Source organism: Microcebus murinus, chromosome 12 (genome assembly GCF_040939455.1).
Source record: "Microcebus murinus isolate Inina chromosome 12, M.murinus_Inina_mat1.0, whole genome shotgun sequence".
NCBI classification, from domain to species: domain Eukaryota; kingdom Metazoa; phylum Chordata; class Mammalia; order Primates; family Cheirogaleidae; genus Microcebus; species Microcebus murinus.
The window spans coordinates 11,967,292-11,987,376 of NC_134115.1; the positions used below are offsets into that span (position 1 = coordinate 11,967,292).

At 43.1% G+C, this 20,085-nt stretch overlaps 2 protein-coding genes across 10 annotated transcripts in view; one reads left to right on the top strand and one right to left on the bottom strand.

The window, feature by feature from the left end:
• CTSV (cathepsin V) overlaps positions 1-20,085 on the bottom strand; it is a 551,781-nt gene that overhangs the window by 466,415 nt on the left and 65,281 nt on the right. The window lies entirely within an intron of this gene.
• The window catches only part of AOPEP (aminopeptidase O (putative)), a 361,112-nt gene that overhangs the window by 210,688 nt on the left and 130,339 nt on the right, over positions 1-20,085 (top strand). For all 9 annotated transcript variants that reach the window (XR_012922069.1, XM_076008542.1, XM_012748180.2 and 6 more), the window contains one exon: positions 19,976-20,078. Coding sequence is in view for 8 of the 9 variants with exons in the window: in XM_076008542.1 (XP_075864657.1) it covers positions 19,976-20,078 (103 nt within the window). In the remaining variant the exon portion in view is untranslated. The remainder of the gene's footprint in view (positions 1-19,975; positions 20,079-20,085) is intronic.

The window sequence follows — 20,085 nt, forward strand, 5'->3', positions numbered from 1 at the left end:
ATTGTTAAAGTCAAGCTCATGCTGAGAAAAACGTTAAAATGTATCCTGCTAAGGAGGCACTGACAAGCGCTCGGGTATACAGCTCTTAATCTTAGCTGCTGCCTCACGGTGGACACAATGCTAGATAAATGTGGTCATCTTTCTTACCCTCCTCGTGAATGCCTCACCCCCTGGTCACAAAAGCATCCTGTAATAGTAGGGCAAAACCCCCAAGTATGAAACTCTATCCAGAGCCAAAATAAATTGTGTGTGCCATGGGCATTCTGTGAATTTGCATGGGTGCCTGAGCACCGACCATTCCATTTAAAATAGTAAGACCTTTTTCCTTAAAAGTCTTCCATGTGTAAGCCTTCTCTGTTATACTTGAAGTTTTCACCTCTAAGCTTCTTCTCAAAATTTTTATTTCTGATCCCTGAAGAACATAGCAGTCTTTTCCATCCGAGTGTGGGGACACACCTATTTGATTTGCAGTGACCTGAGCCTGCCTGTCAGAAAGCTGCCGTCCCTCAAGAGTCCCTGGTTGCCCTCGTGTGCCCGCCTGCAGCCCAGAGATTCAGTATTCCTCTGCTGCTCCTCCAGCCAGAGGCCCAAGAGCCTGGCGTGAGCCACGAATGAACCCTTTCACCCTTCCGGGGCCAGCTCCCTCGTCCCTTGCCTTCAGTGTCTATTCCAGACCTTCCCCGTCCTCCTCCCTTCTCTTGCCTCCTGCCCCGCTGGAAAACTAAGGCCATCAGCTGTGTCTTCCCTTGGATTCCATCTACGGCCACAGCTGTCCTGACCTCTCAGACACCCAAGGGCAATCCCGTCTGCCAAATTTCTACTTCCCAAAGTGGGCCAGAAATGCGTGCGCCTTGCCACAGACCGTAGAGCTTAACCCTGTGTCTGTGAGGAAGGAGGGGAGGGAGGATCCGGACGTCACTCTGGACCATCGAGTGGGTCCGTCCCGTCCTGTCAGGGAGGACAGTAGTTCCTTCACAGGCGCCTGCGGGCATAACAGTGAGTCTGGAACAGCTGTGCGGTCACCTCAGCTTGCTAGAGTAGCGCCTCGGCGCGCTCGCTTTCACGGGGTCGGCTGGGCGAGGCCTCGCTGCTCGCCAGGAAGGGCAGGCAGTCCTTTTTCATTATCCTGATGAAAGCCAACCATACCCTTTTGTTTTAGTACAGCATTTGTACCTGAATTTAATTAGCTGCATTTTTTATTTATTTATGCTGTCTTGTTTTTAAGTTTAAAGCCTATGAGCTTCAAGCGATTTAAGGAATATTTTGGTAATTACTTGGAAAAATCTTTATTTCATTTGCTTTGTGGGGACAGGCTCCAAAAATACGTTGTCCTGGGGACTCCTGCCCAATGTGCCAACCAGCCAAGGCCCTCCTCCTTTAGGACCTGGCTCCATCGTCACCCCCATCCTCCGCTGGCAGTAACCCTCCCTCTCGCTGGGCTCCTTCCCCGTAACTGGTAACTATGCTCACATTTCTCCCAACTTTAATAATCTCTCCTTTGAATGCTGCACCCTCATCTAATCATCAAAACACGTGTCTCCATTCCCATAGTGCTCACGAACTCCCAGCCTTCTGGAATCTGCTTTCTGCCCTCACCAGTCTAAGGAAGCTGTTTTTTTCCCTCAGGTTTTTTGCCCTTAGGATCACCAAATGCTATAAACAAATTTCATTTCTTATCTTATTGACTCCTCTACTTTGCTACCTTTGACAAATCTTCCCTTCTGGAAGTTTCTATCACCTGGCTTTTGTGGCCATCCCTACTCTGGCTCTGCTTGTCCCTCTCTGCTGTTCCTCTTCCATCTCCTTCACAGCCTTCTCTTTGTTTTCCTGCCTCTTCAGACTTGGTCTTCCTCAGGGCCGCCACTGTCCACTGCATGTCCTCCCAGAGGGGCCGTCTAAACCCCCTGTTAGGTGGAATTCCTCAGAGGCAGACTCTGAGACAAGGCTTATGTGAAAGAGATTATCAGGAAGTGTTCTCAGGAAGGAAAAGGGAAAGGGAAGTGGACATGAGGAGAAGAGAAGGAGGCCAAGCCAGGGTGCCATGACATCAAGTCAAGTCACACAGGATTGCTCTGGACGCAGTGTGGGTCACCCTCAGTTGTCCCCGTCAGAGCAGGGGACACCCAGAGTGTATATACCCCTGAATTTGTTTGATTGGTTGGAGAGATGCACATTTCCAGCGACTTCCAGCTCTCTGTGTTCACAGGCAAAACAGGCTCAGGGAGCCTGAGGGCCACCCTCTGACAAAGAGTCTCGGAGAGTGTGCCAAGAGCTGGCGTACACACAGATGGTGTAGGGGCCCCAGGGATGTGGGTGGGGCATGGGCACCGCCGGCTAAACCCTGTCTAAGCTGGCTCCCAAGACTCCACCGCCAGCCCAGCTCTCGCTAAAGATCAGATGCAAGTGCCGAACTCCCTGTTGACATCTCTTACTGGTTACCCTACAGGCATCTCTCACTGGTCGTCCTCTCTTTCCACCTTCCTGTGCTCACCTCCTGAGCTCATTGGTGGTGGCGAAGGTCCACGTGCTATCCAGGGTAGAAGCCTGGGAGTTCCAACTCCTCCCTCTCCTTCACTCCTCCCTGGGAGCCCTCACTAACAACTGCTCATTTTATCTCACAAGTATTTTGCCAATTCAACCTGTGTTCTCCACCCTTCTTCTCTCTCTCTCTCTCTCTCTCTCTCTCTCTCTCTCTCTCTCTCTCTCTCTCTGTTTAGAACTGTGTCACTTGCCAACACCAACCCAACAGTCCCCTACTTGTTTTTCTACCTCTAGTCTTGCCCTTCCTCACTGCCACCAGAGAGCTCACCTTAAAACACCACATGATTCTGCCACATCCTTGCTTAAGGAGCTCCAAAAGTTTCCCCTCACCTCCAGGAAAAACTTCAAGCTCCTTCAGATGGCATGCGAGGTCCCACACGCCCTCACTTCTGTCTGCTTTTCCTGTTGCATCTCTTGCCATTCATTGCTTTGCCTTCCACCCTCCAAATAGCTCATCGAACCCTGCCTTTTTCATCAGCTCAGGCTGCCATAACAAGGTACCAGAGACTGCCTGGCTTCAACAACAGAAATTTATTTTCTCACAATTCTGGAGGCTAAAAGTCCAACATCAAGATGTTAGTAAGTTGGTCTCTCCTGAGGCCTCTCTCTTTGGCCTGCAGAAAGCCCTGAGTAGAGAAAACACTGTTTTTCCTCTGCTCTCCCCCTATAACAATGAACCTGGAAGACTTCGGTGACCAAATGTGAGGGATTTTGCCCTACACACTAAGCAAACAATCAGTTCTGCAGCAGACACCAGCTAGGTGTTGCCTAATTCGATTCAACTCTGGGACTACCTACCTGGAGACAGCGTCAGATCCCACAGGGTGAGGGCTCAGTCCCACAAGACTGCCCCCACTTCCGATGCCAATCGCACCCCCCACCGGTGGTGTTACCTGTGCTTCTGACTGACCAGCTGTAAACTGGGGCTCCCCTGATACCCTCCTCAGGTTTTATTGACTTGCTGAAGCAGCTTACAGAACTCGGGGAAACACGTTTACTGGTTTATTATAAAGCATGTTACAAAGGATATACATGAAGAGACGTATAGGGTGAGGTGTGTGGGGCACGGAGCCCCAGGCTGACACCCTTCAGTAACCCCCACGTGGTCAGCTCTCTGGAAGCTCTTCCAACCCTGTTCTTTTGGGGTTTTATGGAGGCTTCATTATGTAGCCATGATTGCTTAAACCACTGGCCACTGGTGATTAACTTAACTCTCAGCCCTTCTCGCTGTAGGTTGGGGATAGGTTGGGTTGAAAGTCCCAACCCTCTTACCCTGCCTTGGTCTTCCCTGTGACCAGGCCTGTCCTGAAGCTGCCTAGGGGCTGCCAGTCATCAGTCAATTCATTAGCATGCAAATAGCACTTAGAAGATTTTCAGGATTTTAGGAGTCATATACTAAGAAAAGGTTCAAAGACCAAATACATATTTTACAGTGTCATGCCCTCACATGGCTTTCCTCTGTGCCTACAAATCCCTGGTGTTTCTCTGCATGTCCTAATCTACTCTCATGAGGAGATTCTAACCCAGTTAGATTGGAATAGGGCCCACCCTGACATCCTCATTTTAACTCAACCACCCTTGAGAAGCCCTGTCTTCAAATACAGTCATATTCTAAGGTGCTGGTGGTTAGGTTATCAATATATAAATTCTGTGGGATACGATTTAGCCCATAATTCCTACCATCTGCCTGTTCTTTCTTACCTTCATGCCTTTTTTTAATGTTGTCTCTATTTAGAATATCCTTCTCTTACTGCATAATTCCACATCATTATGACTCAGCACTCACTGCCTTCCAAAAAAGTCTCAGATCCTACTCTAAGATAAGCTGGTGTCCCTCTTCAGTACACCATATACTCACACTGTATCTCCGTTCCTGATCTTACTACATTATTTGATAATTATCTTTATATTTAGCATAAGACATACTAATTGTCGATATTTGACCATTTTTGACCTACAAAAACCATTTCATATGGTCCAACCACATACATCTCTTTCTCTTTTGACTCTTCAGCCTTTTGTATCTAGGGACTATGTCTTATTTATCTCTGCATGCCACGGTGCTTGGCCCTGAGTGGGTACTAGCTAAATGTTGAAGAAATGAAGGTCATAGACATGATCTCTGTCCCTGAGGTTCTTTATATATTATTTGGAGAATTGAAATATTGGTCACAAGATAGATAGACAAATCCTAAGCTTCATCCTCAGAGTTCTAAGAACTAAGATTTTAGTATTAGTAGGCTTCATTAGAAAGAACTGTGCAGAGGAGGTGAGGCTTGAGCTGGGATATGTAAGAAATGATGACATTGAGATTGGTGAAGAGGTGGAGGGAGGGGAATGTAAAGAGCAAGTCCTGGCAGGCATAAAAAGGAACCGGTTGTGGAAACGCACATTAAAGTGAGAATGGGTTTGCTGGGAAGGATAGACACCTAAGGGACCTATGAGACTGAAGGTGGGCCAGGTAAGGACAGGCTGAGTACTGGAGTTCCTGAGATGCCAAGTTCAAGAGTTTGCATGTGACCCTCTAGCTAATGGGTTGCTATTTTAAGTTCTAAGAATGACATAATGAAAATAGAGTTCTGGGAAGATTACCCAGCCTTTGGAATAACACATGATCAAAGAGGCAGAGTCTAGAGGCCAGATGGAATTAGGTGGGTGTTTTAAAGAACTCAGGCGTGAGTTCAGAAGAGCTTATTTGGCCTATGGATCTGACTGAATGAGTTGCTTATTTGGAGCTATTCAAAACTGACTGAAATGTCAACCCAGTTTTATATTGTATTACTAGAAACTTTCTTCTAGTAATACAATGTAAAGCTATCTCTGATTGCACATAAGGATTGACCCATTAAAAGAACTGGTTAAATTCATGAGCTTCATGAAGTTTCTTGTGACTTTCAAAAGAGTGAAAGACAATAGTCCCCATTCCTCCTTGGCTGAGGTATGGTTGACTCTGCTCTATGTTAGTGAGAAATCATCTGAGGATGTAGGCTGAGCTCTACTCCAAAGCCTGTCAGTCTTCAGATCTCAACCCAGTATGGGAGCATAGGGTTTCTAAGAGTACACCTGGAAACCAAACTGCCTGGATATGAGTCCTGACTCTACTACAGGTTGAGCATCTCTTATCCAAAAATCCGAAATTCAAAATGCTTTAAAAGCCAAACCTTTTTGAGTGCCAACATGATACCACAAGTGGAAAATTCCATACCTGACCTCATGTTACAGGTTGCAGTAACAATGCAGTCAAAACTTTGTTTCATGCACAAAATAATTTAAAATAATGTATAAAATTACTTTCAGGTTATGTGTACAGTCATCCCTCAGGACCCTCAGAATACTGGTTCTAGGATACCTTTCCTTCATTCCCCCTTTCATATCCTCAGGGGATATGAAAAGTTAGCCCTCTTTATCCACAGATTCCACATCCCATGAATTCTGTATTTTTGATCCATGGTTGGTTGAATCCATGGTTGGTTGAATCCATGGATATGGAGGGCCAACTGTATATGAAACATAAATGAATTCTATGTTTTGACTTGGATCCCATTCCTAAGATGTCTCATTATTTATAAGCAAATGTTACAAAATTTAAAAAAAATCTAAAATCTGAAACATTTCTGGTCCCAGGCATTTTGGATAAGGGATACTCAACCTATATTTGCTATGTGTTATGGTTGATCACACTGTCCTTTAGTCTCCTCAGCTGGAAAGCATGGATAATAACAATAGTTTCTACCTTATAAGTGGGTATGAGGAATAAATGCAATGAAAATGTGCAAACCATTTGGAACACTTGTTAAGTCAAATCATAGAAAATTGCCATTTTGGTGGATCTAAAATGAGTACTGGTAATTTTGTATGGTTCAAGTAAATACTGAGCACATGTTAGATACTATCATCTGTATACTCTGGCACCTGGTAAATATTTGTCAAACAAGTGACAGAGGGCACAAGGACGCAGCCCCTACAGCCAGCCCCTCTCTCTTTTGGCTGATTCTAGTTTCCTTGGCCTGCCCTGTCCCCCATATCCCAGAGACAATGGAGCTGGGCCCTGTCTTTCACTGCTGCCTCCCTCCCCTGGGGACCACACAAGGCATCCAGCTCCCATCTCTTTACCACCCAGAGCCAGGAAACACCTACCTCTCCTCATGACAAACATAACTGGCTGGAATGTTCAGAAAGCTAATTTTACTAAGATGGTAAGAGAACATTTTTAAAAATGCAAGAATGCCTAGTTACAAATGAAAAGGATAGGATTAAAAGAAAAAAATCTGAAAGTTAAACAAAGATGATCTAATATAGCTTCAGGTAAGAATTGAATTGGCAACACTTCTAAGACTAGCAGGATCTTCATACCCTCCTGGAACCTACTTCTGGTCCAACTTCTTATAAGGGCCACCCTGGTGTCCCCTATAGCTCTGTTTTTAAGCTCTCTGCCCTCTGTTCATGATCTCACCACCGTCCTAAGAAAAAAAACATTCTTGCCTCTATGGCCATCAAGAGTTCTTACCTGAGCTTCCAGCCATTGGCTCTGGCCTGTGCCTTGCCCGAGGTCTCTAGTCTGTATCTGGGAATTCCTACCCTCCACCCTCCAGCCCGCAGGTCCTTGGGATCCTCTCCACTCCCTTCTCCCTGTCCAGTTTTCTTTATTTTGAACCACATGCACTAGCAAGCTAGCTGTAAAGAGTGTTTCCGCCCTTTTGTGATGGAAGGGTGCTATACCTGTGCCAGCATTTTCTGAAAAACTGTAGGACTCTCAGCTAGCCAGAATCAGACTTTGCCCTTTCCTGTTTCCACCCCCCTGAGCTACCCACTCAGTTTCTGCTTCCTTTTGGAGGGACACCCCCAGCTCTTAGCTCTTTTAAGTAGCAAAGACGACAGAAATGTCCTGAATAATTGAACTCAAATAACCCTCCGTCTTTATTTTTCTAGACCATTCCCTGGTTACTCATCACTCAGGTATTTCTAAGGGAGGGATAGAATTCTCCATAGACCTCTAATTACATACTTACAGTACAGGGTGTTTCATTTTTTAAATAACATTTAGTAGGATTTTTTTTTTAATACAGGAAACATAAAGAAAAAGCAAGGCAGTTCATAATCACTGCTTAGTTAACCATAGTACTTTTTTTTTCAAAAATAAAAGAATATAATAGGAAAAAATCAAACCATTTAGAAAATCATCAAATTCTATTCCCACCACTATAGGCATTACCTTAAGGTAATCACTGCTAGCATTTTCTTGTGAATCTTTAGAAAATGCATTGTCTAAGTATATATGCATATTTCTGTGTTGCTGCTCCATGTAGTACTGATTCATTATAACATGATTTGCCTATGAAGTATTTCCTAAAAAAATAATTCATATACATACACCAATCTATAATGGTTCTCTCTTATTTTGCCCATCCTGAGGATATCTTATGCATGCAGCCAATCAGAAGAAGCACTATGTACATTACATTCTTGGCTAATTAGTGTTAATTTCCCATTCAAACAAAACTCAGTCATCTAGTGAGTGCTTTCCCTTGTAATCCTTACTTGACTTTGTTCTGCAAAGTATTTGCTTACTCCTTGTGCCCCATCTTCCTACCATCTAGTTTCTGTTTTGGCCAATAGTTTTGACCCAGAATAGCTGACAGAAATTGTACAAGTATTCTACTGGACCTGCTGCAAAGACCTGAAAGAATATCCTAGTAGATGTTAATTTAAAATCCAGTTTTACAAGAGTTGCCCCTTTCAAGTCAATGGTTGAGAATAAAAAGAATGAAAAAGAGGGATTATACTTCTATTCAGCATTGTATGGGTGTTGAGCCAGGGAAATTAGGCAAGAAAGCGAAATAAAAGGTATCATAATTGGAAAGGAAGAAATAAAACTATCTCAATTTGTAGATGACACAATCTCATGTATAGAAAATCCTAAGGAATCTCCCCACGAAATCATTAGAGCTGATAAACAAATTCAGTAAGGTTATAAGATCAATATAAAAAATAAGTTGTGTTTCTACACATAACCTGTGAACAATCAGAAAATGAAATAAAGAAAACAAAATAATTTACAATAGCATCAAAAATGATAAAGTACTTAGAAACAAATTTAACAAAAGAAGCATGATGCTATATACTGCAAACTATAAAACACTGTTGAAAGAAATTAAAGAATACCTGAATAAATGGAAAGACATCTTGTATTCATGGATTAGAAAACAATATCATTAATATGGCGATATTCTCTAAACTGATCTATGGGTCCAATGTAAAAATCTGTCAAAATCTCATCTGCCTGTTTGAAGAAATGGACAAGTTGATCCAAAAATTCATACAGAAATAGAAGAGACCCAGCATGGCCAAAACAATCTTGAGAAAGAACAAAGTTGGAAGACTCACACTTCTCAATTTCAAAAGTTATTACAAAGCTATAGTCATCAAGACAGTATAATACTGACAAAAGGACAGACAATAGATCAATGGAATAAAATTTATCCATATTATTAGAACAAAGGGAATAAAATTCTTACATATGGTCAACTGTTTTTGACAAGGCTTCCAAGACCATTCACTGAGGAAAACAATCTTTTCAACAAATAGTGCTGGGACAACTATATATCTGCTTGCAAAAGAATGAAATTAGACCCTCGCTTCACACTACATACAAAAATTAATTCCAAATGGATCAAAGACCTAAATGTAAGAAATAAAACTACAAAACTAATAGGAAAAAAATATAGATGTAAATCTGCATAATCTTGGATTAGGCAACAGTTTCTTAGATATGACACCTAAAGCACAAGCAACCAAAGGGAAAAATAATTGCTAAATTGAACTTCATCAAAATTAAAAACTTTTGTATTTCAAAGAGCTCCACCAAGAAAGTAAAAAGACAAACTGCAGAATAAGAGATAGTATTTGCAAATCATATATCTGATTAGGGACTTATATTTAGAATATATAAAGAACCCTTATAACTCAACAATAAAAAGACAAATAAGCAAATGAAAAAATGGTCAAAGGATCGAAATACACATTCTTCCAGAGAAGATATTCAAATAGCCAATATGCACATGAAAAGATGCTCAACATTATTAGCCATCAGGGAAATATAAATCAAAACCACAATGAGGCCGGGCGCGGTGGCTCATGCCTGTAATCCTAGCACTTTGGGAGGCCGAGGCGGGCGGATTGTTCAAGGTAAGGAGTTCGAAACCAGCCTGAGCGAGACCCCATCTCTACCAAAAATAGAAAGAAATTAATTGACCAACTAAAAATATATATACAAAAAATTGGCCGGGCATGGTGGTGCATGCCTGTAGTCCCAGCTACTCGGGAGGCTGAGGCAGGAGGATCGCTTGAGCCCAGGAGATTGAGGTTGCTGTGAGCGAGGCTGACGCCATGGCACTCACTCTAGCCTGGGCAACAAAGTGAGACTCTGTCTCAAAAAAAAACAAAACAAAACAAAACAAAAAAAACACAATGAGATATTCCTTAATATCTACTAGGTGAGCTATAATGAAAAAGACAGATAATAACAAGTATTAGTGAGGATTTGGAGAAATTGGAACCCTTATACACTGTTGGTGGGAATGCAAAATGTTGCAGCTGCTTTGAAAACAGCCTGGCATTTCCTGAAAAGGTTAAACATAGAGTTACCATATGACTCTCCATTTCCACTCCTAAGTATATACTCAAGAGAAATGAAAACATAAGTCCACTCAAAAACTTCTACACAAATGTTCAAAGAAGCATTATTCATAATAGCCAAAGAGTGGAAACGACTCATATATCCATTAACAGATGAATGGATAAATAACATGTGGATAAATATATTCCTACAATGCAATATTCATCAGCCACAAAAAGGCAGGAAGTGTTGATACATGCTACAACACGAATGAACCTTGAAAACATTATGCCCAGTGAAAGAAGCCAGCACAAAAGGTCACCTATTGGATGATTCCATTTATATGAACTGTCCAGAAAAGGTAAATCCATAGAGATAAGAAGTAGATTAATGGTTACTGGGGGCAAGGGGAAAATGGGGAAGTGACTGCCAGTGGGTATGGGTTTCTTTTTGGGGTGATGAAAATGTTCTGCAGTTAGATACTGGTGATGATGGCACAACCTTATAAATACACTAAAAGCCACTATATGTGAATTATATCTTAATTTACAAAAAAAAAAATGATGGAAATCATTGGATATTCTCTGTCATCTCATAACATCTCTGTAGCCTAGTAGGGTTGTCTGAAAAAGAGCAATTTTCTGAAAAAGAGATAGAAGAAGAAATTAGAGCAAGAGGCAACTAGTGGCCTCAGGGGATTGGATGAGACTGAGGAGCCATTTCCTGTTTTGGATGCCAAGAAGCCATCTCCATAGGGCCTGTGGTTAACAACCTCATGTAGTGATGATTTGCTTCCCAGAAAGTACCCCTCAAGTACAAGTATACACACACAAGTTTGTTAATTTTTTCTACCCCATGCTGTACCTTCCATTTTCCTCTTAATAATATAACCCTGGTGATTATTGTGTTATCAACATATAGAGGGTTTTTTTTTTAAACTGCTACGAATATTCCAGGATATGAATGTTCCCTTATTAACCATCAAGCATTTATTAACCATTGGACATTTTGGTAATTTCTAGTTTTTTTGCTTTCAAAAGCAATGCTATGGTGAATGGTCTTACACTTACTATTAGTGCACTGCATGTGAAATACAAGACCTAAGTAGTACACAGTTGCCAACAAGGTTGAGAAGAGGTGCTCTCCCAACTGCTCATCTAATCAGTTGTACATGCTGGTGTGTGTCAGGCTGAAAACCAGGCAAGCCCTCCATCCCCTGCTGCTGCCGCCCGCGCCCAGGGCCATACTGTCCTCCACCGAGGAGGGAAAAGTCCTTCCCAGTTCCCACGGACCATCTGCTCCTCTTTGAGTCATAGGTTGAGGCAATCCTTCCCATCGTCTCAGCTCACAGCGCTACACATGCTGTTGGTGCTCAGAATGCTTGTAGCTCCTCTTATAAAGTGAAGCCGGTTTTTGTCTCATGTGCCTTTTTCCAGGATGAAGTCATGATTTTTTTTTTTTTTGGTGCAGTACAAAAAAAGTTTTCCATTTTTATTCTTTCTACTTTTGCTTCCTGTAATTTTCAGGTTCTCTATATTTCTGTGTTCTGAACGTGTGTGGCAGAGTGACAGCCTGAGTTTCATTATGATCGCCTTGACCCTGAATAGAGTGAGAGGCCCCTCTTAACACAGCTTACGAGAGTACCGTTTCAGTATTTTGCACATCTCTTTCCTTCTCCCTAACCCAAAATATAACACTGTAAAAAGCACAGTAAAAGCTTTGTATTGCTTGGATCCTAATCCCTAAGTTAATTCTATCCCCCAATATATGTTTAATAAAATTCAGTTAAGGATTCCTCTAAATAATTCACTTAGTTTTTTTTTTTGTTTTTTTTTTAAATCAAAATCACCCTTGATGCTGATTTATGGAGGCCAAGGCTATGTAGCAAACCTTACTAACTCCACTGGAATGGATGAATAATGTTTTTCTTCTAAATGCTGCAGCTTAAATATATTCTGGGCTATGCTTTCTCTTAAAATCATAGATTTTAAGTCAGAAAGGACCTTAGAAGCGATTTTGCTTAAAACTGGCAGATGGCCACCCAGCTTCTCCATGAATATTTCCAGGATCCAGGTCTCATTGCTCTAGCACACAGCAGATGCCCTGTGGGAACAGCCTCATTCTTGGGATTGGGCTAGAATCTGCCTCTCCTGATGTCTGCTTATGTCCAGGGTGGCACAGAATACCCCTTCTCCCACCAAAACAGTCTACATATCCAAAAACCATTTTCTTTCTTTTCCTGGCCAGCAGGTCACAGTGTTTAGTAAACTTACCATACATACTGCATGACTGGGAGAATGTTTGCCTTCCTGGGCTTGGTCCTTGGTGGTTCTCCTTGTTGTCAGTGGTCTTCTCCAAATGTGACAGCCGACCTGAACACAGCACTCCTGGATGTCACACCCAGAAGAATCTTGTGTGGGACTGTTATTGTCTCCCTTGATCCGGATCATCCAGAAAAGAAAGGACAAGTGTTAAGAGAGTTGGATTCAGTTACATATGTACCATTTTTCATTTGTAAACCAATATCATACACCTTGTCACAGCAGCCTTACCATTCCAAGTTCCAAGCTTTTTTTCCTCTTCAGTAGCATTTTTTGAGTGCTTCCAGTATGTGCAACAGTGTTTTAAGCACTTTACATGCATTATCTCATTTAATCTCCTAAAATGGCCCTGTGAGATAAGTACTAATACTGTAGTACCATCTTCCCTGTCATTTGCTAGATGAGGAAGCAAGTGCATAGAGATATCAAGCAATTGGCCACATCTACACAGCTAGTAATGGTGGTGCTGGGATGAAAGGAGAGGCACATTTGTGCCTAGAGCCCAGTTCCTAACCACTGCTCCCCACGTTGTCTAGAGCCCTAGCCCCCAGCAGGACCTGCCATTACATTTGTGTCCCTCCTGTTGATCCAGCCTACCATGGTAGCCTTTTCATAGGTAAACAGTTAATTTTTAAAACTGCTTTGTCTCTATTAAATATTTTCTTGTTATTAATTGGATCCTCATTTCAGCCTGTACTTGCTGTTCTTGCCTGTGGATGCTGTCAATCAACCAGCTAGACTCCTAGCTTTAGCTCATTGGCAAATTTGTTACGCCAATAAATCATCATTCCTTGGGTGTAGGCTTAAGGGACCTCCCTCCAGGTTATAGCAAATAATTAATCAATACTCTTAGGGTTCTGTTTTTAGTTTCTATAAAGCCATGAAGCAACTGCCGTAGGATCAGCATGGCATGCTCACCACCACATCCATTCTGCTAGCTGCCTTGTGGAAGTCAGGATGCCCCAGTGACTTTCTGGAATTGGCCCTCGGGATCCCATGCTAATTCCTGAAGTTCATCATTTTCTCTTCTCAGTGCTCACAAACTATCTGTTTAATCACCTCATCATGAATTTTGCTTCCCCTTCTTCTACCCTCACTGGCTTTGCAAATCAGCATAGCATCTACCTCTATCAGCCCCTTTCCCCTCGTCTCTGTGATTTGATCCACTGAAAGATCTGTGATCACAGGTGGAAGCTTTCAGAGCTGTGGCCTGTCCCTCACCCGCATCTGGAATGGAACCTCCTTTAAAGGGTGAAGGAGCCCTCTCCACCTGCACCGAGCAGCAACTTCCACACAACAAGGGTTGTTCTACCATGGATAGCTCGGAAAATCATTCTCCTTGGCAGAAGAGGTGAAGCAAAGTGGGAGTTGAGTATTTCTGTTCTCTTTGTCACCTCTTGACACCTGCTCCCAGCATCACTTCCGAAGCCCGTTTTGTTTTCCTAGGCATTCTCCATTAGTGTCAGCTCGCCCAGAAGTTTTGCCCTACTGCCAGCCATCTTACAGCTTCCTAGCTGTCTCGTGTGCGGGTTGGTTTTTCCCTTCTCCAGCATCCCCCATTCAGCTTTTGTTCATGTCCTCTGAAAACCACCCTTAGCAGAACCCTGTGCAGTCACATGGGTGCCTTGGCTCTTTATTTTCCTCATTCGCTCCTTTGAAAATGTGTCCAGATCATCTCTTGCTATGTTGAATGTGCCGATAAACTGCTCAGACCATTGTCTTAATCTCTTCCTTATTTTTTCTCCGTTTGGGGTTTTGTTTCTCAGAGAGGAATTTCCAATTTATGACAGTTCAAGACCTGAGGACATTTTTGGTTTTGCATTGATGCTCATTGCTCTTCTAAGTTGCATCTTTCATTTTCCTACCGTGCGTATCAAAATGTGTGGAGTTTGTTCGTGTTTTCCACAGTTCTGCTCACTACGTAGCATCTCTCCTCATCTTCAGCAGCTGCCTGGCCTATAGGTGCTCATCACTGGCTCCTTTCTCCATCAAGAGTACAGAGTATACCTTCTTCCTCTTCTGGGGCTCCTCTGAGGGGTCCTCCTTCTGTCTTAAATCATCCTAGCAATTGCCTCTTTCAACACCAGGGTGCTATCCTGCTGCGTCTGCTACATGATCATGGTCCCAGTGGGGAAAGGCCTCCGTGCCGGCTAGCTGTTATATCCATTTTGAAAAGTGCACAGTCACACTTGCCAAACACCAGTAGCTTCCATACAACACAAATTTATTAGCTGAAGGTTCACTCACAACCTTTTGTCCAGTTACCTTTGGTAGCACCGCAAATGCTGGTCCATGGTAAGTGTTCGTCATTCACAGTTTATAGGTGGGGAAATTGTTGCAGAAGACGAACGGAGGATAGAAAATTCCTGTACCTTCAGTCATTCTACCTTTCCCTTTTCCCCAGAGGTCTCTGCACAGAGTGGGCCGTGCTGGGGGGATGAGCGTGCGAGGAAGATGCGCAGACCGAGCTTTCCTGGACTCGGGGCAACACTTGAAATTCGTTGTTTCTTTTTGTTTTCTGATGATGAGGAGGCAAGGAGCAAGCTGATAGACTGGCCCTTGAAGTGTTCGTGCTCAAATCAGAGATCTTGCAACGGGAAGGTGTAAGGCTACATTTGTGTGTGATGTCTTTCGTTAAACCCTTTTTATTCTGGAGTGATTTTGGACTCACAAGAAGTTACCAGAGTAGAAGGGTGAGATCCTGTGTACCCATCGCCAGGCTTCCTCTGGTGAGAACATCTCACAAGCCTAACTGCAGCCCGAAGTCTTTTTAATGTCTCTGCCTGTCAGAGGAGGGTTTGGCTGACACTGCCTGAACCCCGGTCAGAATGTGCTGTTACGGCAATCGCAACATCTGTGTGGTACTTACTAACTGCCGGGGGAACTCCGGCTAACGACCCTCAGATGCCACAGCAGCCCAGTGAGATGCCACAGTAACTATCACTGTCCCCTTTTTGTAGATGAAGGAGCTGGGCTTTGTGTGGCACAGGCGAGATTCACACCCAGGCTCCGAAGCCGCCCCGTGCTGCTTGCCCCGCAGGTCTCACTTGTGCCTTGGGAGCTCGGACGGTCCTGTGCGGCCGGTCTCCACACGAGGGTAGGATTTATCGCAGGCTGAGGGAGGCCTTGCCCCCACAGCTGCCAAACGTCGCGGGGCAGCTGCGACTGACAGACAGACGGGGATGTTGAAATGCTGATTGATTCCCTTCTGTCTCATTTCTGGGATGCTTAGTCCCTGGCTCAAGCACGGCAGTGGCGAGTTTACAGATGAAGATATCTCATGGCTTTCATGTTGACTGCCAAGGAGTACGAGACAAAGCGTGCTGGCAGACGGCCAGTCTGGGCTGGGACAGGGCAGTAGGCGTTGAGACCCAGCTGACACGCCGGAGGACCTTCCAGAGGCATTTTCGCAAATCCCACCCTTGGTGATAGTCCTGCAGAAGTGGTCTTTTCTTCAAGAGGCTTGATTCCAAATCAAATCGCTGTGTGTGTATCAAATATCACGGCCCTCTGCCCACTCTTTAAATATCCACGTTGTTTCTCTGAGTGCAGCTGCAAAGGAAGGCAGCGGGGAAGGGAAAGGTCACGTCAGTCTCCGTCGCTGCGTTTGGTGCCAGGTACAACAGAAACCAAGGGCAGTTGAGCCCAGATGACCTTGGTAACTTGATCTCTCGCATTCCATGTGTTCCAGCCAAGGAAATAAATACTAGAGTATAATGTCTAAGAGATGATTAACACTTTTGCCGTCCCAGACTTTACAGGTAAGGAAAGCTTCAGGGAGGGTGAGCAACTTAGATTCTCCACAGCCAAGATGGGGCCTGGATCTTGGGCTCCAGAGTGCAGCAAGGACTTGGGTGTTCTGTGGACCTAGGTTCCCTCCTTGACTCTGCCACTAACCAGCTCTATGGTTTTCTCTAGGCCTCACTTTTTTCCAGCTTTTAAATGTGCACAATCATAGTACTTGCCTCACCAGGTTCTTATGAGAGTAGGGGACGTGACTTGAGAACAACTTGGCAGAGTACCAGGCACGCAGCATAACCAGGACATGTGAGCCGTTTGTACTGGTCCCGTCCTCCATTCATTAGGAATGAATCTGGCTACGTTAATGCAACAGTAACGCAATGTTGACTTAAACAAATGGTAGTTACTTTTCCCAGGCAGTCGGGAGGCAGTCCCAGGCTAGCCAGGAGCTGAACGATGCCATCAAAGACTATTTACCTTCTTTCCTTCTATTCTGCTCTCTGTAGCATAGTGGTTTGCTTCCTCCTGGTTGCAAGACGGCTGCTGCAGCTCCATCCACCATGTGTAGGGGGAGAGGTACAGTAGCAGTCATATTTTCCCCTTTTGTAAGGAAAGCAAAAACTCTCCCAGAAACATATCCACAGCCACAGCAGACACCTGCTTTTGTTACTTTGGCCTGAAATAAGTCCCCTGGCTATCCATAGCTCCAAAGGACACTCATAAAATAGGCTTTTCAGGCATAATTGTACAGATGGCAACAAAATAGGAAGAAGAGAATGGGAGTAGATTGAGTCCTTTGGATTTGCCACAGCCCTGCCTGCCTCTCACGCTGTCATTGAAAAGAATACTTCCTTGGTCCTCAGGTGACTTAGTTAATCCTAGTCACATGTTCATGGCAATGAGAAGCAAAGCCCTTTTTTCTAGACTGACTTCCTTTTATTCTTGCAAAATGTGTGCTGTTTTATGTGCATCTATTTTTTTCTTAACTTTTTAATTACAGTATAACATACATACAGTAAAGTACACAAATCTTTACTAATCACCTCAAATAACTTTTACCCTTTATCCCTATGGAAACACATTCATATCAACATATAGAACATTCCCAGCACCCAGAAATCTTCTGCTTTTTCCCATCTGTCAATATTTCCTCCTAAAGGTCATCATTATTCTGAACTCCATCACCATAGGTCAGTTCTGTCTGTTCTTGGGCTTCATCAAAATGGATTGTACATTTTTATGTGCCTTTTGTTCGTCTGATGTCTTTCACTCGGCTGTGGGAATCACCTATGTCATTGCACATGGTAGCAGTTCATCCCCTGCTTTCTGTGCTTGTCTCTCTGCACAGATCTAAGATAAGTGGCATGATGAGAACGGGCGTAGCACAGAGATGGAAGTTACCTATTTTCACTCATGGAGTGTCTTTTCCTCCTAAAACCCACCCCTTTGATTTTTTTTTGCAAAGCTTGCCTGCACACCGCTCCCTCTGGCAGCAAGTCTACTTTAAAAGGAATCTCTTGGAGACTTGGATGTTTGCTTTGGATGCTGTCAGCATAAAAGAATTTTCTGGAGTACTTCTTCATTTGGAGCGGGTGGAAGAAGAGAGTAAGAGAGGATGCTTTCAGGAAGGACATTTTTAGGCAAAAGAAGAAACAGCAACTAAAGGCGTCATTAGGATCTGGAGCCTGGAAGCCAGGCTGCTGGGCAGAGATTTACATCATTCTCTGTCTCCCCACTTCTAGCAGTCTCAAGCCAAAGATCAAGGGGATAAGGATGGTTGTCACTCTGTCTCAGGTGAGGCTGGGCAGCCTGGTTTGAGCTCAGGCTGACTTTTAGGAAGCCTTCCTTCCCCAGACCCCGGGGGATGGCCTTCCCCTGTCAAAGTTAGTGTGGCTTTCTTATGAAAACACTTCACCCAGGATGAGCTTGAGAGCCGGGAAACAAGCTGATGCTTTTCAGAGGAATCTTAAATGAAGATCAAATGGACTAGTTATTCTTACAAGTGTGTTCATATAGGTAAGTTAGGGATCAAGTAGAAAAATTGAAACTATACAGTTAGCTCTAGTGGCTGGTGATCATCTTTAGTTGTCTGCTGATTCTGTGCCTTGTAAGTGCTGGGATAATGTACTGGGATATTCAGCTCAGACTTAGTCAGGGTTTCCATGTGCTAAAATAGCTAAACTGGCCAGGCTCAGTGGCTCACGCCTGCAATCCTAGCACTCTGGGAGGCCAAGGTGGGTGGATCGCTCAAGGTCAGGAGTTGGAACCCAGCCTGAGCAAGAGTGAGACCGTGTCTCTACTATAAATCGAAAGAAATTAATTGGTTAACTAAAAACATATATATAAAAAGTTAGCCGGGCATGGTGGCATATGCCTGTAGTCCCAGCTACTCGGGAGGCTGAGACAGTAGGATCGCTTGAGCCTAGGAATTTGAGATTGCTATGAGCTAGGCTGACGCCACGGCACTCTAGCCCAGGCAGCAAATAAATAAACAAACCAACAAATAAATAAATAAATAAAATAGCTAAACTATTTTATTAAGTTTTTATTAAGTCTAGGTCCCCGGGTCTTGCTAAGGGGGGCTTTGCAATATATTATTTCAATTATTCTCTATAGGGCCTGGGAAGGTAGGTAAGATTATTCCCATTTTACAAGTGAGATTGAGGGTTAGAGAATTGAAGTGACCTGCTACTAGCAGGTCATAAGAAGTAAGGCTGCTGTTCAAAACCAGGTCTCTTGGATTCTAAAGCCTGTGTACCTTACACGACACCATGCTGCCTTTTTAAAATGCCCCTCCCCTGCCTCCTGATTTGCCAACCCTCCTCTTGTTCCTCACCTTCCTCTCCTCAACACATACTTCTCAATATTTGTACAGTAAGTTACTGGTTTTAGAACAGCTGAAAACTGCAAATACCCTGTCACTTATTTTGATTTTAGCTAGTTGTTGAAGCTTCACTACAACATAATGCACAAATCTTTACTAGATGGCCCAAGGGATCTATTATATTTTATTAAAGGGATTTTTAGAAATATTTAAAACTATATAGCACAGTGGAAAAGACCCTGATGGATAATAAGAAGACATTGGTTTCAGTCCTACTGTTATCACAAGTTAAAACAAGCTGTACGATCTTGAGTGTGGATCTAACTCCTGTGTGCTTCAGCTTCCCTCATCTGTGAAATGAGATGGTTGAAGTATGTGATTACTAATGTCCCCATTTATTTTAAAAACATGAGCTGCTATGACCTTCTTGGTTTTGTAATTCTAAAATGGGTTCAGAATACAAATATTTCTTAAAGGAGACTTAATTAGTAAACGTAAATCCAGAGAAATGGATAACATTAAGGCTTTCAATATTTTTTGAAAAAAAATACAAGTTCTTTACTCTTCCATGTAAAGCTACATTTTCCATTGTGTTTCCCAGTCTATCATTCCCACCAAAAAAAAGGCATAGGTTCTTAAACAATTCACACTGGAGCTTAGATTCCTTGAGGGTCTGGCAGGATTTAATCTTGGATAAGAGGATATGAAATATTGCCAAAAGCTAATCTCAGGTTCCCAACCCAAACACAAATTCCTTCTTGTTCAGTATATGAATATGTAATGTAAACTGTTTTAAATTATAATTGGTACTATTGAATAGAATTAAGATGCTTTTCAGTAACTCTGAAAATAAGAAATAAGGCAATATAATAGCTTAATTAGTTATTATAAGAATGTTCTATACTTACAGAAATTGTCACTGCATTGTTTTAGACCCAGTAAAGAAAAAACTGGCTTTGTGAGTGACTCGGGAGCATCAGTTATCAAACATGGACTCAATCCAGAGAAGCCCTTCATGCAGGTGCATTATTTAAAGGTAAGCA